Source organism: Leucopleurus acutus, assembly GCF_964270905.1.
Source record: "Leucopleurus acutus genome assembly, chromosome: 8".
Classification (NCBI taxonomy): Eukaryota; Metazoa; Chordata; class Mammalia; order Artiodactyla; family Delphinidae; genus Leucopleurus; species Leucopleurus acutus.
In genome coordinates, this window is record NC_139151.1 from 104,006,382 (window position 1) to 104,020,770 (window position 14,389).

A 14,389-nucleotide genomic window follows, 5' to 3' on the forward strand; every position below is an offset into this window, starting at 1 on the left:
AGGTATTTTCCCCGCTGTATAGATGAAAAACCCAGGCTTTGAGGAGTTCATTAGGACTGACTAGCTGGTAGCCAGCTGAGTAGACCTTCTGTCTTTGATGCCAATACTTTTTAATTACTGGCTATGCTACCTCCCAGGGGCTCTTCAAGACCAACTCTTCTATTTCGGTTTAGACCTACACTGTTTGGGATATCCCTACTTCCTCCTGAACATTTAGGGAGTGCAGAGAAATCAGAAATAGCTTAACTTAATTGACCAGACTACAGGGTTCTCTTTTCTCTCACTAAAGTCTCTCCAAGGAAGTGGGTGATCTGAATTTTGACTCTCAGCATTTGAGGGGTCTTAGCTTTGCTCAAGAAAGCAGAGGTTTGTTAATATCTTATTAAGGTACCAGCTTATTCCAGTCAGGGATTCTCTTCTCAATGCTTCTAGAAGGAATTTTTCTTTCCTTCTTTCCCTCTACTACTCTCCCCCTCTCCCTGCAGCTGCAGGTGAAGTCATATAGCTGTTCACAGTTCTAGTGGCCTTCTTGGGGAATCCCCAATCTCTGTTCTCCTTGAAAATGGCTCTTTTAGGGCAAAGCAGTGAGCCTCATGATATGCCCTTGCCAACCAGAGCCGTTGTGATTTTGGGGGGGTGGGAATCACTGGCCATCTGCCTATCTCTTATCTCACCCTGCACATCTGCTTTGGAATATTAACAAAGCCTGCCTGTGGAGAAACCACTGTGTATATGTTTAAACATCATGTCGCCCAGTGCAGACTAGTTAACAAATAGTTTTCAACTGGAAAAGAGCTGGCTGCAATCTGACAAACCTTTACTCGCAGTCCTGTTCAAAGTAAGTATTACTATTATTGTTCTTGAAGCCTTCTTAGGTTTCGTCCCAGCATACCCACCTGAGTTAAACCTGTAGGAGGCATCTGTTATCTGAAGGTGAGCAACTCAGTTCACTGACGGTTAATTACTTTAAGGGGTCCTGGATCTTAAGACCAAGTTGAGTTTCTGCTAGAGACCTCCTTCTCTCTCTCTTTGCCCCCAAGTATCTCATGGGTTTATAGGGATGAGTGGGAAGGAAATAAAGCCGTTTATTTTGCAAATAGCAATGAGGCCTGACAATGGCAAAAGTCTTTCTCTCCTTCTTAAAGACAATACAAACAAGCTGCTGCCTTTTTCTATACCTGCAGAGAGCCAGATGCCTATGGGATGGCATGTGGTAGTGCCAATGTTAAAGACTGCTGCCTTTTAAATATATTTTACTATAGTCTGAAAGTCTTAGGCTTTAGGCCTGATAATTTTGGGTGAAGCTCTTCATTTGCCCTGAAAATCTAAGAAGTCTGAACAAAACTAGTATTAGAATAAAGAATATTTCCCAGTGACTGGAATGCAAGAGGGTGATACCATGTTAACAAACCTTTTGTGTTGTTTGTGAGAAGTTGAAGTCTGGTGTGGCAAAGCACTAAACTCTTCTCTGTTAGTCATGCAAGCTGTTTAACCTTTCTGTACTTCAAGTGTCTGTCTTTGAAATGAGTGTAATGGTACCTACACTTTAGCTTGTCCCGTAAGGATGTTGTGAGACAAAGCAGAGAATGTCTGTAAAGCTCCCCAAGTTTGCATGTAGAAAAACCTCATGTGCTAATAAATAATGATACTTTGGGTTTACATACTGCCTTTGCCCTAGAGTCCAAACCTTGACAGAAATAGAAGATATCATTATTTCAATTATTGTCTTTCTCTAACGTCTTCCTAAAAGAGTTCCATGTTGTTCATGGAAGTTATATGATTCACTCCATGCCCTTCCTCTCTCCTCCATCCCCGGATCCCAGGAATCAAGAGTTTAAAAGGTAGGAAACCAAGGCAGGGAGAAAAATGATCTACGTGACACCTCTCAGCAAGAGCGTAGTGAAGCCAACAGAGCTGACCCGGGTGCGTTAACGCCCAAGCCACGGTCCTTTACGGGATTTATAATTTAAACGGGCCCCAAAGCACGAGATTGGCTGGGGAAATGCCCTGATCGCGGTTGGGCTGCTCGCATGGCGTTGCTCAGATACCTCTGGCCGGGCTCCGTCGACGTCCCCAGCCTGCTAGCCCGTCGGGCAGCTGTCGAGCCGCGGGAGCCCGTTCGTGGGCAGGGCTGGCGCGGCTCGGCGGCCGCTGCCCCGTCGCTGACCCTCGCGCGAAGCTGCGCGCACCGAGAGAAGACATCTTCCCGGCCGGGCCTCCAGCGCCCGCCGCGGCCCGGGGCGGCGGGGTCGGCCCGCGGGCTCGGGACAGCTCGCGCACCCCTCCGTGGGGGGCGCCCCGACTCGCCGGGGGCGGGGTCACGTCCCACCCGGGCCGCCGGGGGCACGGGCGCTGCGGAAACCTGAGCGTGGCCGAGGAGCGGGGGCTTGCAGGGCCACCTCCCCGGGCGCCTCGGGCCCGCGGTGGGCGCGCCGGCCGCCACCGCCCCCGGGCCGTCGCGGCGACCACTCCCGCGCCTGGTACCTGTGGACTCCCTTGTCAAGAGCCCGGAGCTCCCCCGGGGGAGCCGAGCCCAGGACAGACATGCTACTCCCGTTTCCTGCCCCTTCGGAGCGGCGAGGAGTGGGTGAGGCGGGACCGGGCTGCTGCACCGAGGAGCCCCCCGAGCCGAGGGCGGACTGGCCCCGCGGCGAGGGCGCCAGGGCCTGCCCGGTGATGGCGGGCAGGCCGGCCTCGGCCCATCGGCGGGCGCGTGAGGGGAGGGAAGCCGGCGGGAAGGCGCTCCTTCCCTGCGCCCCCTCGCCCTGGGCAGTCTGGCCGGCCGGGCCCAGCAGCCTGACCCCGGGAGACCCCGCTTTGAGGCGGGCAACGGCTGCCCTCGCCCAGGCCGCCCGGCCCTCAGGTTGTGCGACTGTGACGGGCTGACTCGCGCAGAGGGCGGTTGAAGGGGAATGGGGCGCTTCTCCCCTCTGCTTGGGGAGGGGGGTGTTGTGCTTTGTGGGGGGTCGGGGGGTCACCACCCTCCCAGAAGAGGTGGGGGAGGGCCGCCGGCGCAGCTGGCCGGCGAGGGGCGGGGTCACAGAGGCGAAGTGTGTGTTCGAGCGAGGGCGTGTGGGGGGCAGGGCGCGCGCGGAGGAGGATCTGTGGCCTGCGCGCAGGCGCGAGCAGCGGGCCGGGCCCGAGCCCTGGAAGAAGGCCGACGGGGAGCGGGGGCGGTGGGCCGGCGGGAGGGCGGGCAGGCTGACGCTAGGGGGGGCGGGGAGCCGCGTCGGCGTCGCGGGGGCGCGGGCGATTCGAGGCCGACGCATCCGCGCGTGCGCGCGCCGGCAAAGTGTCCGCGTTAGAGGGGAGTGACGCGTGCGCGTTCACGTGCACCCCGGAGAGCGGTAAGCGGCGAGGAGAGGCTTGAAGGGGGGTGGGGGGTGGAGAGGCTAGCCGAAGGAGGGGTGGGGAGGCGGCGCCTGCGCAGTGCGCCGCGGAGGAGCTGTGTGTATGTGAGAGTCTGACGGGTTCAAAATGGCGGCGGCTGCTTCAGCGGCTCCTCCTGTGTGAGGGAAACAACACCCCTCCCCGGCAGCGGCGGCGGCGGCGGCGGCGGCTGCGGCTCGCAGAGCACCTTCCCAGCGGCTGGGCCTGTCGCCGCTCTGTCTATCCTGGGCAGGGGGCGCTCCGGGAGGAGGGGCAACGCCAGGGGGCCCATCCCCCGGAATCCCTCCTCTGCGACTGGGGAGTAGCCGGGGGCTCGTCCCGCAGCGCGGAGCCCGGGCTGAGGGGGAGACGCGAGGGGAGCCGGGGCCCCCAGCCCGGCGCGCCGCGCCGCTCCCGCCCTCTCCGCCCCCCGGGGCCGGGGCCCGCGTTCCGGGGGGCCGGGGCGGCGCGGGCAGCCTCGGGTCGGCCGGTCTCAGCTGATCGGCCGCCGCTCCCGGGCTCCGGCGGTGGCCGAGCGGCTACTTGTCTAGGGCACGGCGGCCCCGCGGCCGGGGCTGGCCCGGGGCTCGGGCTCGGGCTGCTGACCGCTGGCCCGGGGGAGGCGGGGGCGCCCCGGGCTCGGCGCCGAGGGGTCGCGCTCCCCTCTCCTGACGCCTCAGACTCCCGGTCTCCAAAGCCAGAAGAGGAGGTTTGATTCAGCAACTGTTTCCTCTCTTTTCCGGGTCGCTGTGACCCTCTGGATACTGGGTTGATCCACGGAAAAAACCCGAAGACGACGTTTGGGATTTAATTTTTCCTCTCAGTTTTTGGAATCTTTTACTTCTCACTTGGACAAGAACTCACGAGCAAAATCCCCGGTGAGATTCCCCCTCCTGTCGCCCCCCCCCCTTGGAAGTTTTGGTTCGCTGTGTTATCTAAAGACTTAATGTAAAGTTTCTATTTCTTTTTCCGATGGTTGAACGAACCATTGAAACGCCTTTTCCTGGGGGAACCTGGCGAGATTTTCCATTTTTCCTCTCCGGCCCTGGCTGCTCTCAAGCCCGGGCGGTCTTCGCCCAGGGGGTGCAAACACGGTTTCCCTCCCGACTTGGGGCGAGGGCTTCCTCCAGGAGGGCTCTGCCACGAACTGCTCTTGCAAACTGTGTCATCAGGTCCAGTGGTCTCGTAGCAGTTTTGAAAGGATGCTGTTAACGTGGCCTTAATGTAGTTACAAAAAAGAAAAAAAAATCTGCATTCTCTATGGAAGCCATTATCCTTGAGAATATTTAGGAAAAAGAAAAACCTTTCTTGGTATTAGGGATCGGCCGTCGCGCAAACCGGTCTTTAATGTTTGGAAAAGATGAATTTTACTTACGTCTCTAGGTAAAATCTTTATTGCTTTACACAGAAAGATCTGATACATTTTTGTGCCTGATTTGCAACTCCCTTGAATTTGTTTCAGAGTTGTACACATCTTGTGTTGGGGTGGAGGGTTGGTTTGGGAATGAAAAGATCCGGGGAGTCTAGGAAGGAAGGCGACGATTGCATACGGATTTACTAGAGGTGTATGGGAAATTGTTTTGGAGTCTATTTAAATCCTAATTTCTTGTTCTCTTCTTATATAGTTAGTCTGTCCTTTTCTTTAGTTTCTAATTACGGGTGAGAGAGAACTAATTTGGTTAGGATCTGGATTAGTTCAGTGGCTGCTTCACCTGGCCAGCTCTCTAAGAGAGAAAAGTCCTGTGTCCCCCCCCCTTTTTTCTTTCTTTTTTTTTTTTTTTTTGCTAATGCTGCCATTGAAGGGGAGCCTTGCGTATTGTAATCCTGTGGGGAGAAACAAGTGGTATAGCCCGACAGTAAGGAACTGAAACCAACATCTTCTTGCCTATAGGCCTCAGACAGTTGTAATGTGATTAATGTTGATCTTGACATGGAACCACTTGCCCCAGAGCTGAGAGGTCCCAAACTGATGAAGAGGAACCAGATTTCTCAGGAAGCCTTTAGCTTACACATGTCCTAAACACTTCATTCCGAGGAAAGAAAGGTTGAGTTCGAGGATGAGTTCTCATCTCTGCTCATATCATTATTCTTTAGTGTTGCAATCTGGTTCCTAAGGAGGAAGAGGAAGGCAGCCCTGGAGTGGTTTCTTTCTGTAATTTCAACAGAAGAGTGAGAGATGGAACCCGAAGAAGAAAGGATTCGTTACAGCCAGAGATTGGTTAGTATTTTCTTGTCTTTTTTTTTTCTTTTCTTTTTTTCCAATTTTGAAGCAGAAAAACTATTTTGTTTACATTTGTGAACATACTGTGATTAAAACTTTTCAGGTGGCTTTTCTCTGCACCAGAGGAGGGAAGGTGTATTAGTATCTCATTTGAATTTTAGGCCAAGTAGTTAGAGTCTTAGTAGTCATCCTATTTGGAAATGGATTTATAGGTAGTTTTTAACTTCTGCTGAAACTGTTGTAAATCAAAGGATTTTGTGGATTACAGTGTGACAAGGATTCCTAATTAATTTTGCAATACTGACATTGTAATAAATCTAATTGATTACGTTAGATTTGAATGTAAATTTGAGGGGCAAAACTGTTTGAGGAAGGATAGTTCCGTATAATTTTTTTAGATTATTGTGTACCAAGATTTCTGGCTTTGAGCTGGGGAGTGGAAATGCGGATTTTTTTTTTTTTAACACAAATTAACACTGATAGGATTGAAGGGGATTGATTGAGAGAAGGGAGAATACTGGATGCTGATAAAGTTCTGTATTTTGTATTTGGGGAGGGATGTATGTGATATATCTTATAAAAGTAAATTTTTACTTAGTAATGATTTGGAAGGAATTAGCTTGTATGTGCATATGAATACTTTGTCCATTAGGCTCCCGCTTTCCTCTCAGGGTTTCCCTACTGGAGTTTAAGAATTTGATTTTTGTTTTCCCTAGTCAAAGAGAGCTTTATTAATATTCTCACCATATATTCGTTTCAGAAATTTGACTTTATTTGTAGAGTGGGGAATGAGGAAAGCCACAGAACTATATGCATTATGTAAAATTTGGTGAACTGAAAGACCTAGAAAATTACTAAAGGAATTTATGCTGGTTTTATTTGGCTCTGCATTTTAGACTGAATTTGGAGGAAAAAAGAGTGATTCTTTAATTCATTTTCTGATAATGTCCAGACTCTTTGAGAAAAGGCTGTTCTCCCCCGCCCACCCCCCCCCACGCCCCAGTGTGACTGTTGAAAAGGTGTGGTGTGTATTGGCAAGTGTATCCAGTAGGCAATATGTTCTAGCAAAGCTTTATTTCAGAGATTTGCTTCTTGTCTCCTAATCTGTGTGTTGAGATTATAATTCTTTAACTTTTAGAAATAAAGTATATCATCAGTGGAATTTTGTACGTTTAGGATTTATTTTTGTTTTGACATTTCTTGAATTCAGTTTTTTGGGGGGGAAAGAAAGAAGATGCTGCAAAATTCTTTTCTTGGTTAGTTACTGCTATATGGATTTTCGTTTTTATCACGTCAGGCTGTTAGAATTGCTGAGCTGTTTCATAAATATCTGAGAGATCTTGGGATCCAGTCTTTCAAAGCAAGTTTTTATTTTTTAACAAGATAGGGAGGTAGTGGTAAGGAGATCCAAAGAATCTGTGATTTTTGTCCTGGTAAGTTTTTTTTTTTAATTGTAAAATGATTGCTACTTGTTGCACACATTAACCTTTTCCTTATCTAGCATATTTTTTCTTTTGGTTTATGTGTTTTTGTAGCAGTGTTGTGTAAGAGGGTACAGCAAATATTTTGGGAGAATCTTGCTCACTTAGAATTTTGGGTAATAATCTTGAGTTTAGGGTGACTGATGTCTATTTTCCTTTTTTAAATTACATGACAAAATTATATCCAAAGTGTAAATCCCTTCCATAACATAACTTTTTTTTTTTTTTTTTTTTTGGCGGTACGCGGGCCTCTCACGGTTGTGGCCTCTCCCGTTGCGGAGCATAGGCTCCGGACGCGCAGGCTCAGCGGCCATGGCTCACGGGCCCAGCTGCTCCGCGGCATGTGGGATCTTCCCGGACCGGGGCACAAACCCGTGTCCCCTGCATCGGCAGGCGGACTCTCAACCACTGCGCCACCAGGGAAGCCCCATAACATAACTTTTGATATGAGAGCATATTGGTGGCTAATTTGAATGGCAGTCTGCCTACCAAACTTTTAAATTTATTTATTTATTTATTTTTAAAATTTATTTATTTTATTTTTGTCTGCGTTGGGTCTTCATTGCTGCATGTGGGCTTTCTCTAGTGGTGGCGAAAGGGGGCTACTCTTCATTGCGGAGCACAGACTTGAGACGCTCGGGCTTCAGTAGTTGTGGCGTGCAGGCTTCAGTAGCTGTGGCACACGGGCTTAGTTCTTCCGCGGCATGTGGGATCTTCCCGGACCAGGGCTCGAACCCATGTGCCCTGCGTTGGCAGGAGGATTCTTAACCACTGCGCCACCAGGGAAGCCCTAAATTTATTTATTTTATTTTATTTATTTTTGGCTGTGTTGCGTCTTTGTTGCTGTGCGCCGGCTTTCTCTAGTTGCGGCGAGCAGGGGCCACTGTTCGTTGTGGTACGCGGGCTTCTCATTGCGGTGGCTTCTCTTGTTGCGGAGCATGGGCTCTAGGCACGCGGGCTTCAGTAGTTGTGGCTCGCGGGCTGTAGGGCGCAGGCTCAGTAGTTGTGGTGTACGGCCTTAGTTGCTCTGCAGCATGTGGGATCTTCCTGGACCAGGGCTCAAACCCGTGTCCCCCGCATTGGCAGGCAGATTCCTAACCACTGCGCCACCAGGAAAGCCCTGCCTACCAAACTTTTAATGTCTCTGTGGCAAGTGCTTATATTACAGAATTCTCTATTGATGAAGTTAGATATTTGAGGAATTTTAAGACTGACATGAAGGCATAAAGGCTAATTTTTACAGTAGCTATAACACTGTATCTCTTTAAGTCAAAGTATAGAATTTAGTTTTGTTTTGCAGTTACTGGCCATGGAACATAAAGTTTGAAAGAGAGATAAAATGACAGGTGTGCTAATTTGGCTTGGTGATTAAACTTTGTGTGGTCTCATACTATATGTTTGTCGAATTGAATTACCTAGTGCATTGATTATAGTGTTATTGGCTATCACTTCCATATTGTTTTAGGGAACAAAACCTAAATGGTTATCCCTCTGTGACATACTTTCAAAATAGCCTCTTGGGAGAGAAAATGTAGTATACCAGTATTAACAGTCTGAGGCCAAACTCGTTTCAGAACAAGAGTGACTTTAATATTGAGGATCTTTTACCTATCTTTAAAAAAAAAAAGTTGTATCCTTACTTATAAGAATATGTATTATTCATGATTGAATAGATCCTTTTTAATGCTTTTAACTGACATAGCTATTTCAAGTTCACAGACTGGATTTGGTGAGATAAATTTTGATATGTTTGTATCATCTTTGTGACAAGCCATTTTTTAAAAAATCAGACATAGCTAGTTTTTAAAAATTGGCTTGTCTTTTGTCAAACTAGTGTTTATCTATTACATGTAGAAGAGAATTACACCTTTGAATATGGTATGTACGTGTAGATTTGGGGCATAAGCTCTTCTTTCTGGAACTAGAACATTTGCTTATTTTGCAGTGTAGGGAATACAAGGGAGGGTAAATGCTGTTTTGATTTTTTTTAAACAAGCCACTGTTTTGTTTTTAATGAAAAGATTAGTAGTTTTGTGTATGGATTTCTAGAAGAAAGCCAGATAGATCTCCATGGGAAGTTGACATAGTTGAGGAGGTATTCAAGTGAGAGGGATAGAAGCTTCAGGTTGGTGATGGGTGGATATTTGGTTATCCTGAGGTAATGATGATTTATTTCTGTATTTCTAGTAAATTAAGATGTAGGACCTTACTGAGAAACATGGACAGGTACTAATTTTAGAACTTTTTTTCTTCATTTGGTTTCAGGAGCCAAAGTGTTGAAGTATTTTTGAATGTTTGTCACAGCCATGTATATTTAAATGTTCGTTTATAGGGAATGTTCAACATAATATCTTATAGTTTCTTAATCTAAAATATTAGTTAAATCCTCAGCAATTGTAGTCAATGATCTTTTAAGTTTTTGAAATCACACCAATTCTGAGTAATCCTTATTGCACAATAAAAATAAAATCAAGGACAAAATAATGTGCATCTGAAGTAAATGCTTAAGGTATAGTTACATTTAGTATGGAAAAAAATTCACTGACCCCTGCCAAAGGCAATTGTAGAAACAAATGAACGCCTAAATCAATGTAAAAGAAGGTGAAGACAATATACTTCAGGGTAAAAGAAGTTATATGACATGAATATTTTTTTCCCTTGACTTCACCTAAGCCTAGTGCTGTTATCTGAAGGGAGAGATGCTGATTTACTTGAGAATTCAGCTTGCTTGTCAATCTTGATGCTAAGATGAAGAGGTTTTCTAAAGGATGTTATTATACTACTGGATGCTCAATCCTGTTAATGTGCCTTACATATGATTCTCTCTGAAATAGCTAAGTCATTTATCTGTTGCAAGAAACTGAGGGCACTGAGTCCTTATGATATTCTCACCTTTCTTTGGGTCATCCTTAAAATTGTCTCCCCAGATTCAGGAGCAATGAACAGATTATCCCTTTTACAAACAGTCGCACTTTGAATGTCCCCGCTCTAAGGTCTTTCTGCCCAGGAATAGACCAGGCAAAATAAAAACCTAATTTTAAGCAATTTTTTCCATAGTTTATTAATAATTAAAAAAATTATAGATGGTCTAAATTGTTGAATTTGCTTATTTATCATCATTCCATTAGACTTAACTGTCAGTCTCTATTGGTGGAGGAGTACATTGTTCGGAGTGTTGCAGTCTCCTTCCTGGTGATGTAGGAAAAACTTGTTGCCCATTTTTGGCATTCAAAATGCAGATGATGAGGGAGCTAATTCTTTATACTTATGCATCAGTCTTCCGCAGTTACCCATATTTTGGGGACCCAGAATACAGGGCTGTATTTAAGCCCCATTACTTTCTCTTATTTATTTTGCTGAGCACTAATCACTACCGTACTTAAGTTTGTTTGTGCATATCTCTCCATTAGAGTACAGGCTCCTTGAGAGTTGGGACTTTGTTTTTGTTTATGGTGTCTACTGGATGCTTTGAATAGTGCCTGACACATAGAAAGTGCTCAATAATTAGCCTCAAAAAGAGAGAAGAAAGTACTCTCAGTCTGCAATGTAGAACGTGCTCAATAAGTATTTGTTGATATTGTTGAAAGCCCTCATAAGTATTTACTTTTCTTTGCTATGAGTTTTCTTGACTGCTAGGAATAGATCACTAGAATGGAGGAGAGTTTGGTATACAGGGATGAGCAAAATATTGGGGTATTGGGTTCTGTAGTATACATAAGAACCAGAAGGCCTAAGCTCTAACAAATGAAAACTTATGCTTAGCACACGTGCCACATGAACACATTTATAGTATTTAAGCCATTAGAACAGATAAGAAAATATTTAGTTAACTGTAAAAGCTCAGTCTGAATTTTAAGTTTCCTGTCTCAAATCCTGTCCTAAACCCTCCATGTTACGGTTTTTGCTGACTTTAAGACAACCTTAAAGTCGTGAAGTTGCAAGCGACGGTGTTTGTGTTACTCTCAAGTCTTGGTTTTTGTAAACTGATACAGCCACTATGGAGAACTGTATGGAGGTTCCTTAAAAACTAAAAATAGAACTACCATACGACCCAGCAGTCCCACTACTGGGCATATACCCTGAGAAAACCATAATTCAAAAAGAGTCATGTACCACAATGTTCATTGCAGCTCTATTTACAGTAGCCAGGACATGGAAGGAACCTAAGTGTTCATCGACAGATGAATGGATAAAGAAGATGTGGCACATATATACAATGGAATATTACTCAGCCGTAAAAAGAAACGAAATTGAGTTATTTGTAGTGAGGTGGATGGACCTAGAGTCTGTCATACAGAGTGAAGTAAGTCAAAGAGAAAAACAAATACCATATGCTAACACATACGTATGGAATCTTAAAAAAAAAAAAAAAGGTTCTGAAGAACCTAGGGGCAGGACAGGAATAAAGACGCAGACGTAGAGAATGGACTTGAGGACATGGGGAGGGGGAAGGGTAAGCTGGGACGAAGTGAGAGAGTGGCATGGACATATATACACTACCAAATGTAAAATAGATAGCTAGTGGGAAGCAGCCGCATAGCACAGGGAGATCAGCTCTGTGCTTTGTTACCACCTAGAGGGGTGGGATAGGGAGTAGATATGGGGATATATGTATAGCTGGTTCACTTTGTTATAAAGCAGAAACTAACACACCATTATAAAGCAATTATACTCCAATAAAGATGTTAAAAAAAAAGTCTTGGTTTTGACCATTAAGTCAGGGAATGGATACATTTGCTGTATACCATGCAGAGGGACATAACATTCTTATTTTCTGTTCCTTTTTATTTTTCTTCTTGGGGAATGAACATCCTTAGTCAGGTTTTATTAATGTGCTCTCTTTATCTCATTTTTGGGATAATACAGTGTTTTTGCATTGTGCTTTCACATCAACAGAGGTTAAAATTCAATAAACATTTATCATGTGTCAAGTACTAGGCTAGGTTCTTTCAAATGCGTTACCTTATTTAATCTTCAAAACAGCCCTGTAAGGTAGATGGTATAGTTTCCAACCTTAATTTTTTTTTTTTAAATAAATTTATTTATTTATTTTTGGCTGTGTTGGGTCTTCATTTCTGTGCGCGGGCTTTCTCTAGTTGCGGCCAGCGGGGGTCACTCTTTATCGTGGTGTGCGGGCCTCTCACTGTCGCGGCCTCTCTTGTTGCGGAGCACAGGCTCCAGACGCGCAGGCTCAGTAGTTGTGGCTCACGGGCCTAGTTGCTCCACGGCATGTGGGATCTTCCCAGACCAGGGCTCAAACCTGTGTCCCCAGCACTGGCAGGCAGATTCTCAACCACTGCACCACCAGGGAAGCCCCAACCTTAATTTTTTTTATCATGGTAATGGAGGCGTAGGGAGCTGCCTTGACTTGACCAGGGTCACAAAGTTGGTAAGGGGTGGAACGAGACTTTGAACCCTGTGTTTCTTCTTTCACACCTTATCATCTCTCTTGCCGTGTATTTCATACAGAAAACAAATGATAGGTACTCCTGTTGTAGGAAGTTGTAAACTGAGTGCTTCATCTTTTTTTGAGGCTACTGTTACAGTTTCTTTCCTAACAAATATCTGCTTAATAGCCTAAATGAGATAGCTACAAATATTTGACAGCTAACATTTGATTATGTTTTTTAAAAATTGGCAAGTTCTTTCTTTTTTGTGAACTTTGAACTTACTGCACTTGATCTATTAAAATAGCAATATTCATGCAGTTTGTGTATATGTCAAGCCTTTTATTTATGCATGTCACTCATATCATTGTTTTCTGTTTTAAATTTTAGGTTCTTGGGGGTTTTCTCTATCTGTGAGTACTTGGTAAAAACTTAAAGCATAAAGATAAAAGGCAGCAGATAGTGACCAAATGAGTGGTTTTGGCAAATACAGTGGTGAAGCCTCCTTCAGGTAGGTAGAGAGGAGGAGGGAAGAGGGTGGTCTTGTAGGAGCTAAAGAGAGCGTAAGCTTTACTATAGATTAGTAGGACTAAAGTAGAAGATTTGTTTGGGAGGTAGTGTTGATAATGTAGGGAACACATTTTAAACAATTACGAAAGCCAGGTATGGAAAATAGAGAGCCGTTAGAAGCTGTGGTTTGTTTTTAATTGAACACTTATTTGATCAAAATGTTTTTTTACGAGTAATATTTTTGTAGTTTTAAGTCAGGGAGGTGTCTAGAAGAATACTGAAATAGATTACCTCTTGAGGTGATAGGTTACCTGAACTCTAGGGCAGTGGTTCTTGAAGTGTGGTCCACTTACCAGCAAGGTAAACATTATCTGGATGTCTGGGAACTAGTTAGAAATGCATATTTTTGGGCCCTGCCTCATACTTTTGGTGGATCAGAAACTCTGGGGTTTGGGACCCAGTGATCTGTGTTTTAACAAGCCAGGTGATTCTGTTGTGTGCAGAAGTTTGAGAACTACTGCTCTGGGGTATAGATAGTAGAAATGGAAAGGAAGAGATAGAAGCAAGACACTTTGGCAGTGAAGGACTGACAAAACTTGGTGAATGATAGATACCAGCATGTTAGGATGGAAAAGAGTGCTTGACTGGGGATCATGAGCCCAGAGTCCTAGTACCAATTCTATTACCAGCTATAGTTTTGAGCAAGAGAACTGACCTCTTATTGAGGGAGTTGTACTAAGTGATTTCTGAGGATTTTGGAAGCAAAGACAAATGAATTAAGGTGGACTCTGGGATTAAGTCTCGATTATCAGGAAGATCAGAGGGAGGAATTTTTGAAAGAGGGAGGAGTGAGTGTGGGCTGATGTTTTAGACATTTGGAACAGATTTGTTTAAAGCAGAGGTTCTCAGCTGGGTGTGATTTTTGCCCCCCCGCCCCGGAGACATTTGGCAATATCTGGAGACATTTTTGATTGTCAGACTAGGAGAGTACTACTGGTATGTTAGTGAGTAGAGGCTAGGGATGCTGTTAAAACATCCCATTAAACATTCCCTACAACAGAACCTGCCGTATAGTGCGGGGAGCTCAGCTCGGTGCTCTGTGGTGACCTAGATGGGTGGGATGGGGTGGTGGTGGGAGGGAGGTCCAAGAGGGAGGGGATATATGTATACATATAGCTGATTCACTTCGTTGTACAGCAGGAACTAACACAACATTGTAAAGCAGCTATACCCCCAAAACAAAAACCAAAACAAATTGCCCATAACAAAGAATTATCCAGTGTTAATTGGGTGAGATTGAAAACTGATTTAAAGAGAGCTATCCAGTAGATGGGTTCTAGGTTTCCATCCTGATTATCTGCTGTTAATCTTAGAGTTTTAAGTCCAACACAAAACATCTTGAAAGCATCTCAGATTGTTTT

At 45.3% G+C, this 14,389-nt stretch overlaps 1 protein-coding gene across 3 annotated transcripts in view; it reads left to right on the forward strand.

The window, feature by feature from the left end:
• Nucleotides 1-3,583: 3,583 nt before the first annotated feature.
• KDM2A (lysine demethylase 2A) overlaps nt 3,584-14,389 on the forward strand; it is a 106,216-nt gene continuing 95,410 nt past the window's right edge. For 2 of the 3 annotated variants that reach the window (XR_014326385.1, XM_082844883.1), the window contains exons 1-2: nt 3,584-4,247; nt 5,464-5,587. Coding sequence is in view for 1 of the 3 variants with exons in the window: in XM_082844883.1 (XP_082701009.1) it covers nt 5,546-5,587 (42 nt within the window). In the remaining 2 variants the exon portion in view is untranslated. The remainder of the gene's footprint in view (nt 4,248-5,463; nt 5,588-14,389) is intronic. The other variant, XM_082844885.1, reaches the window with a different exon arrangement.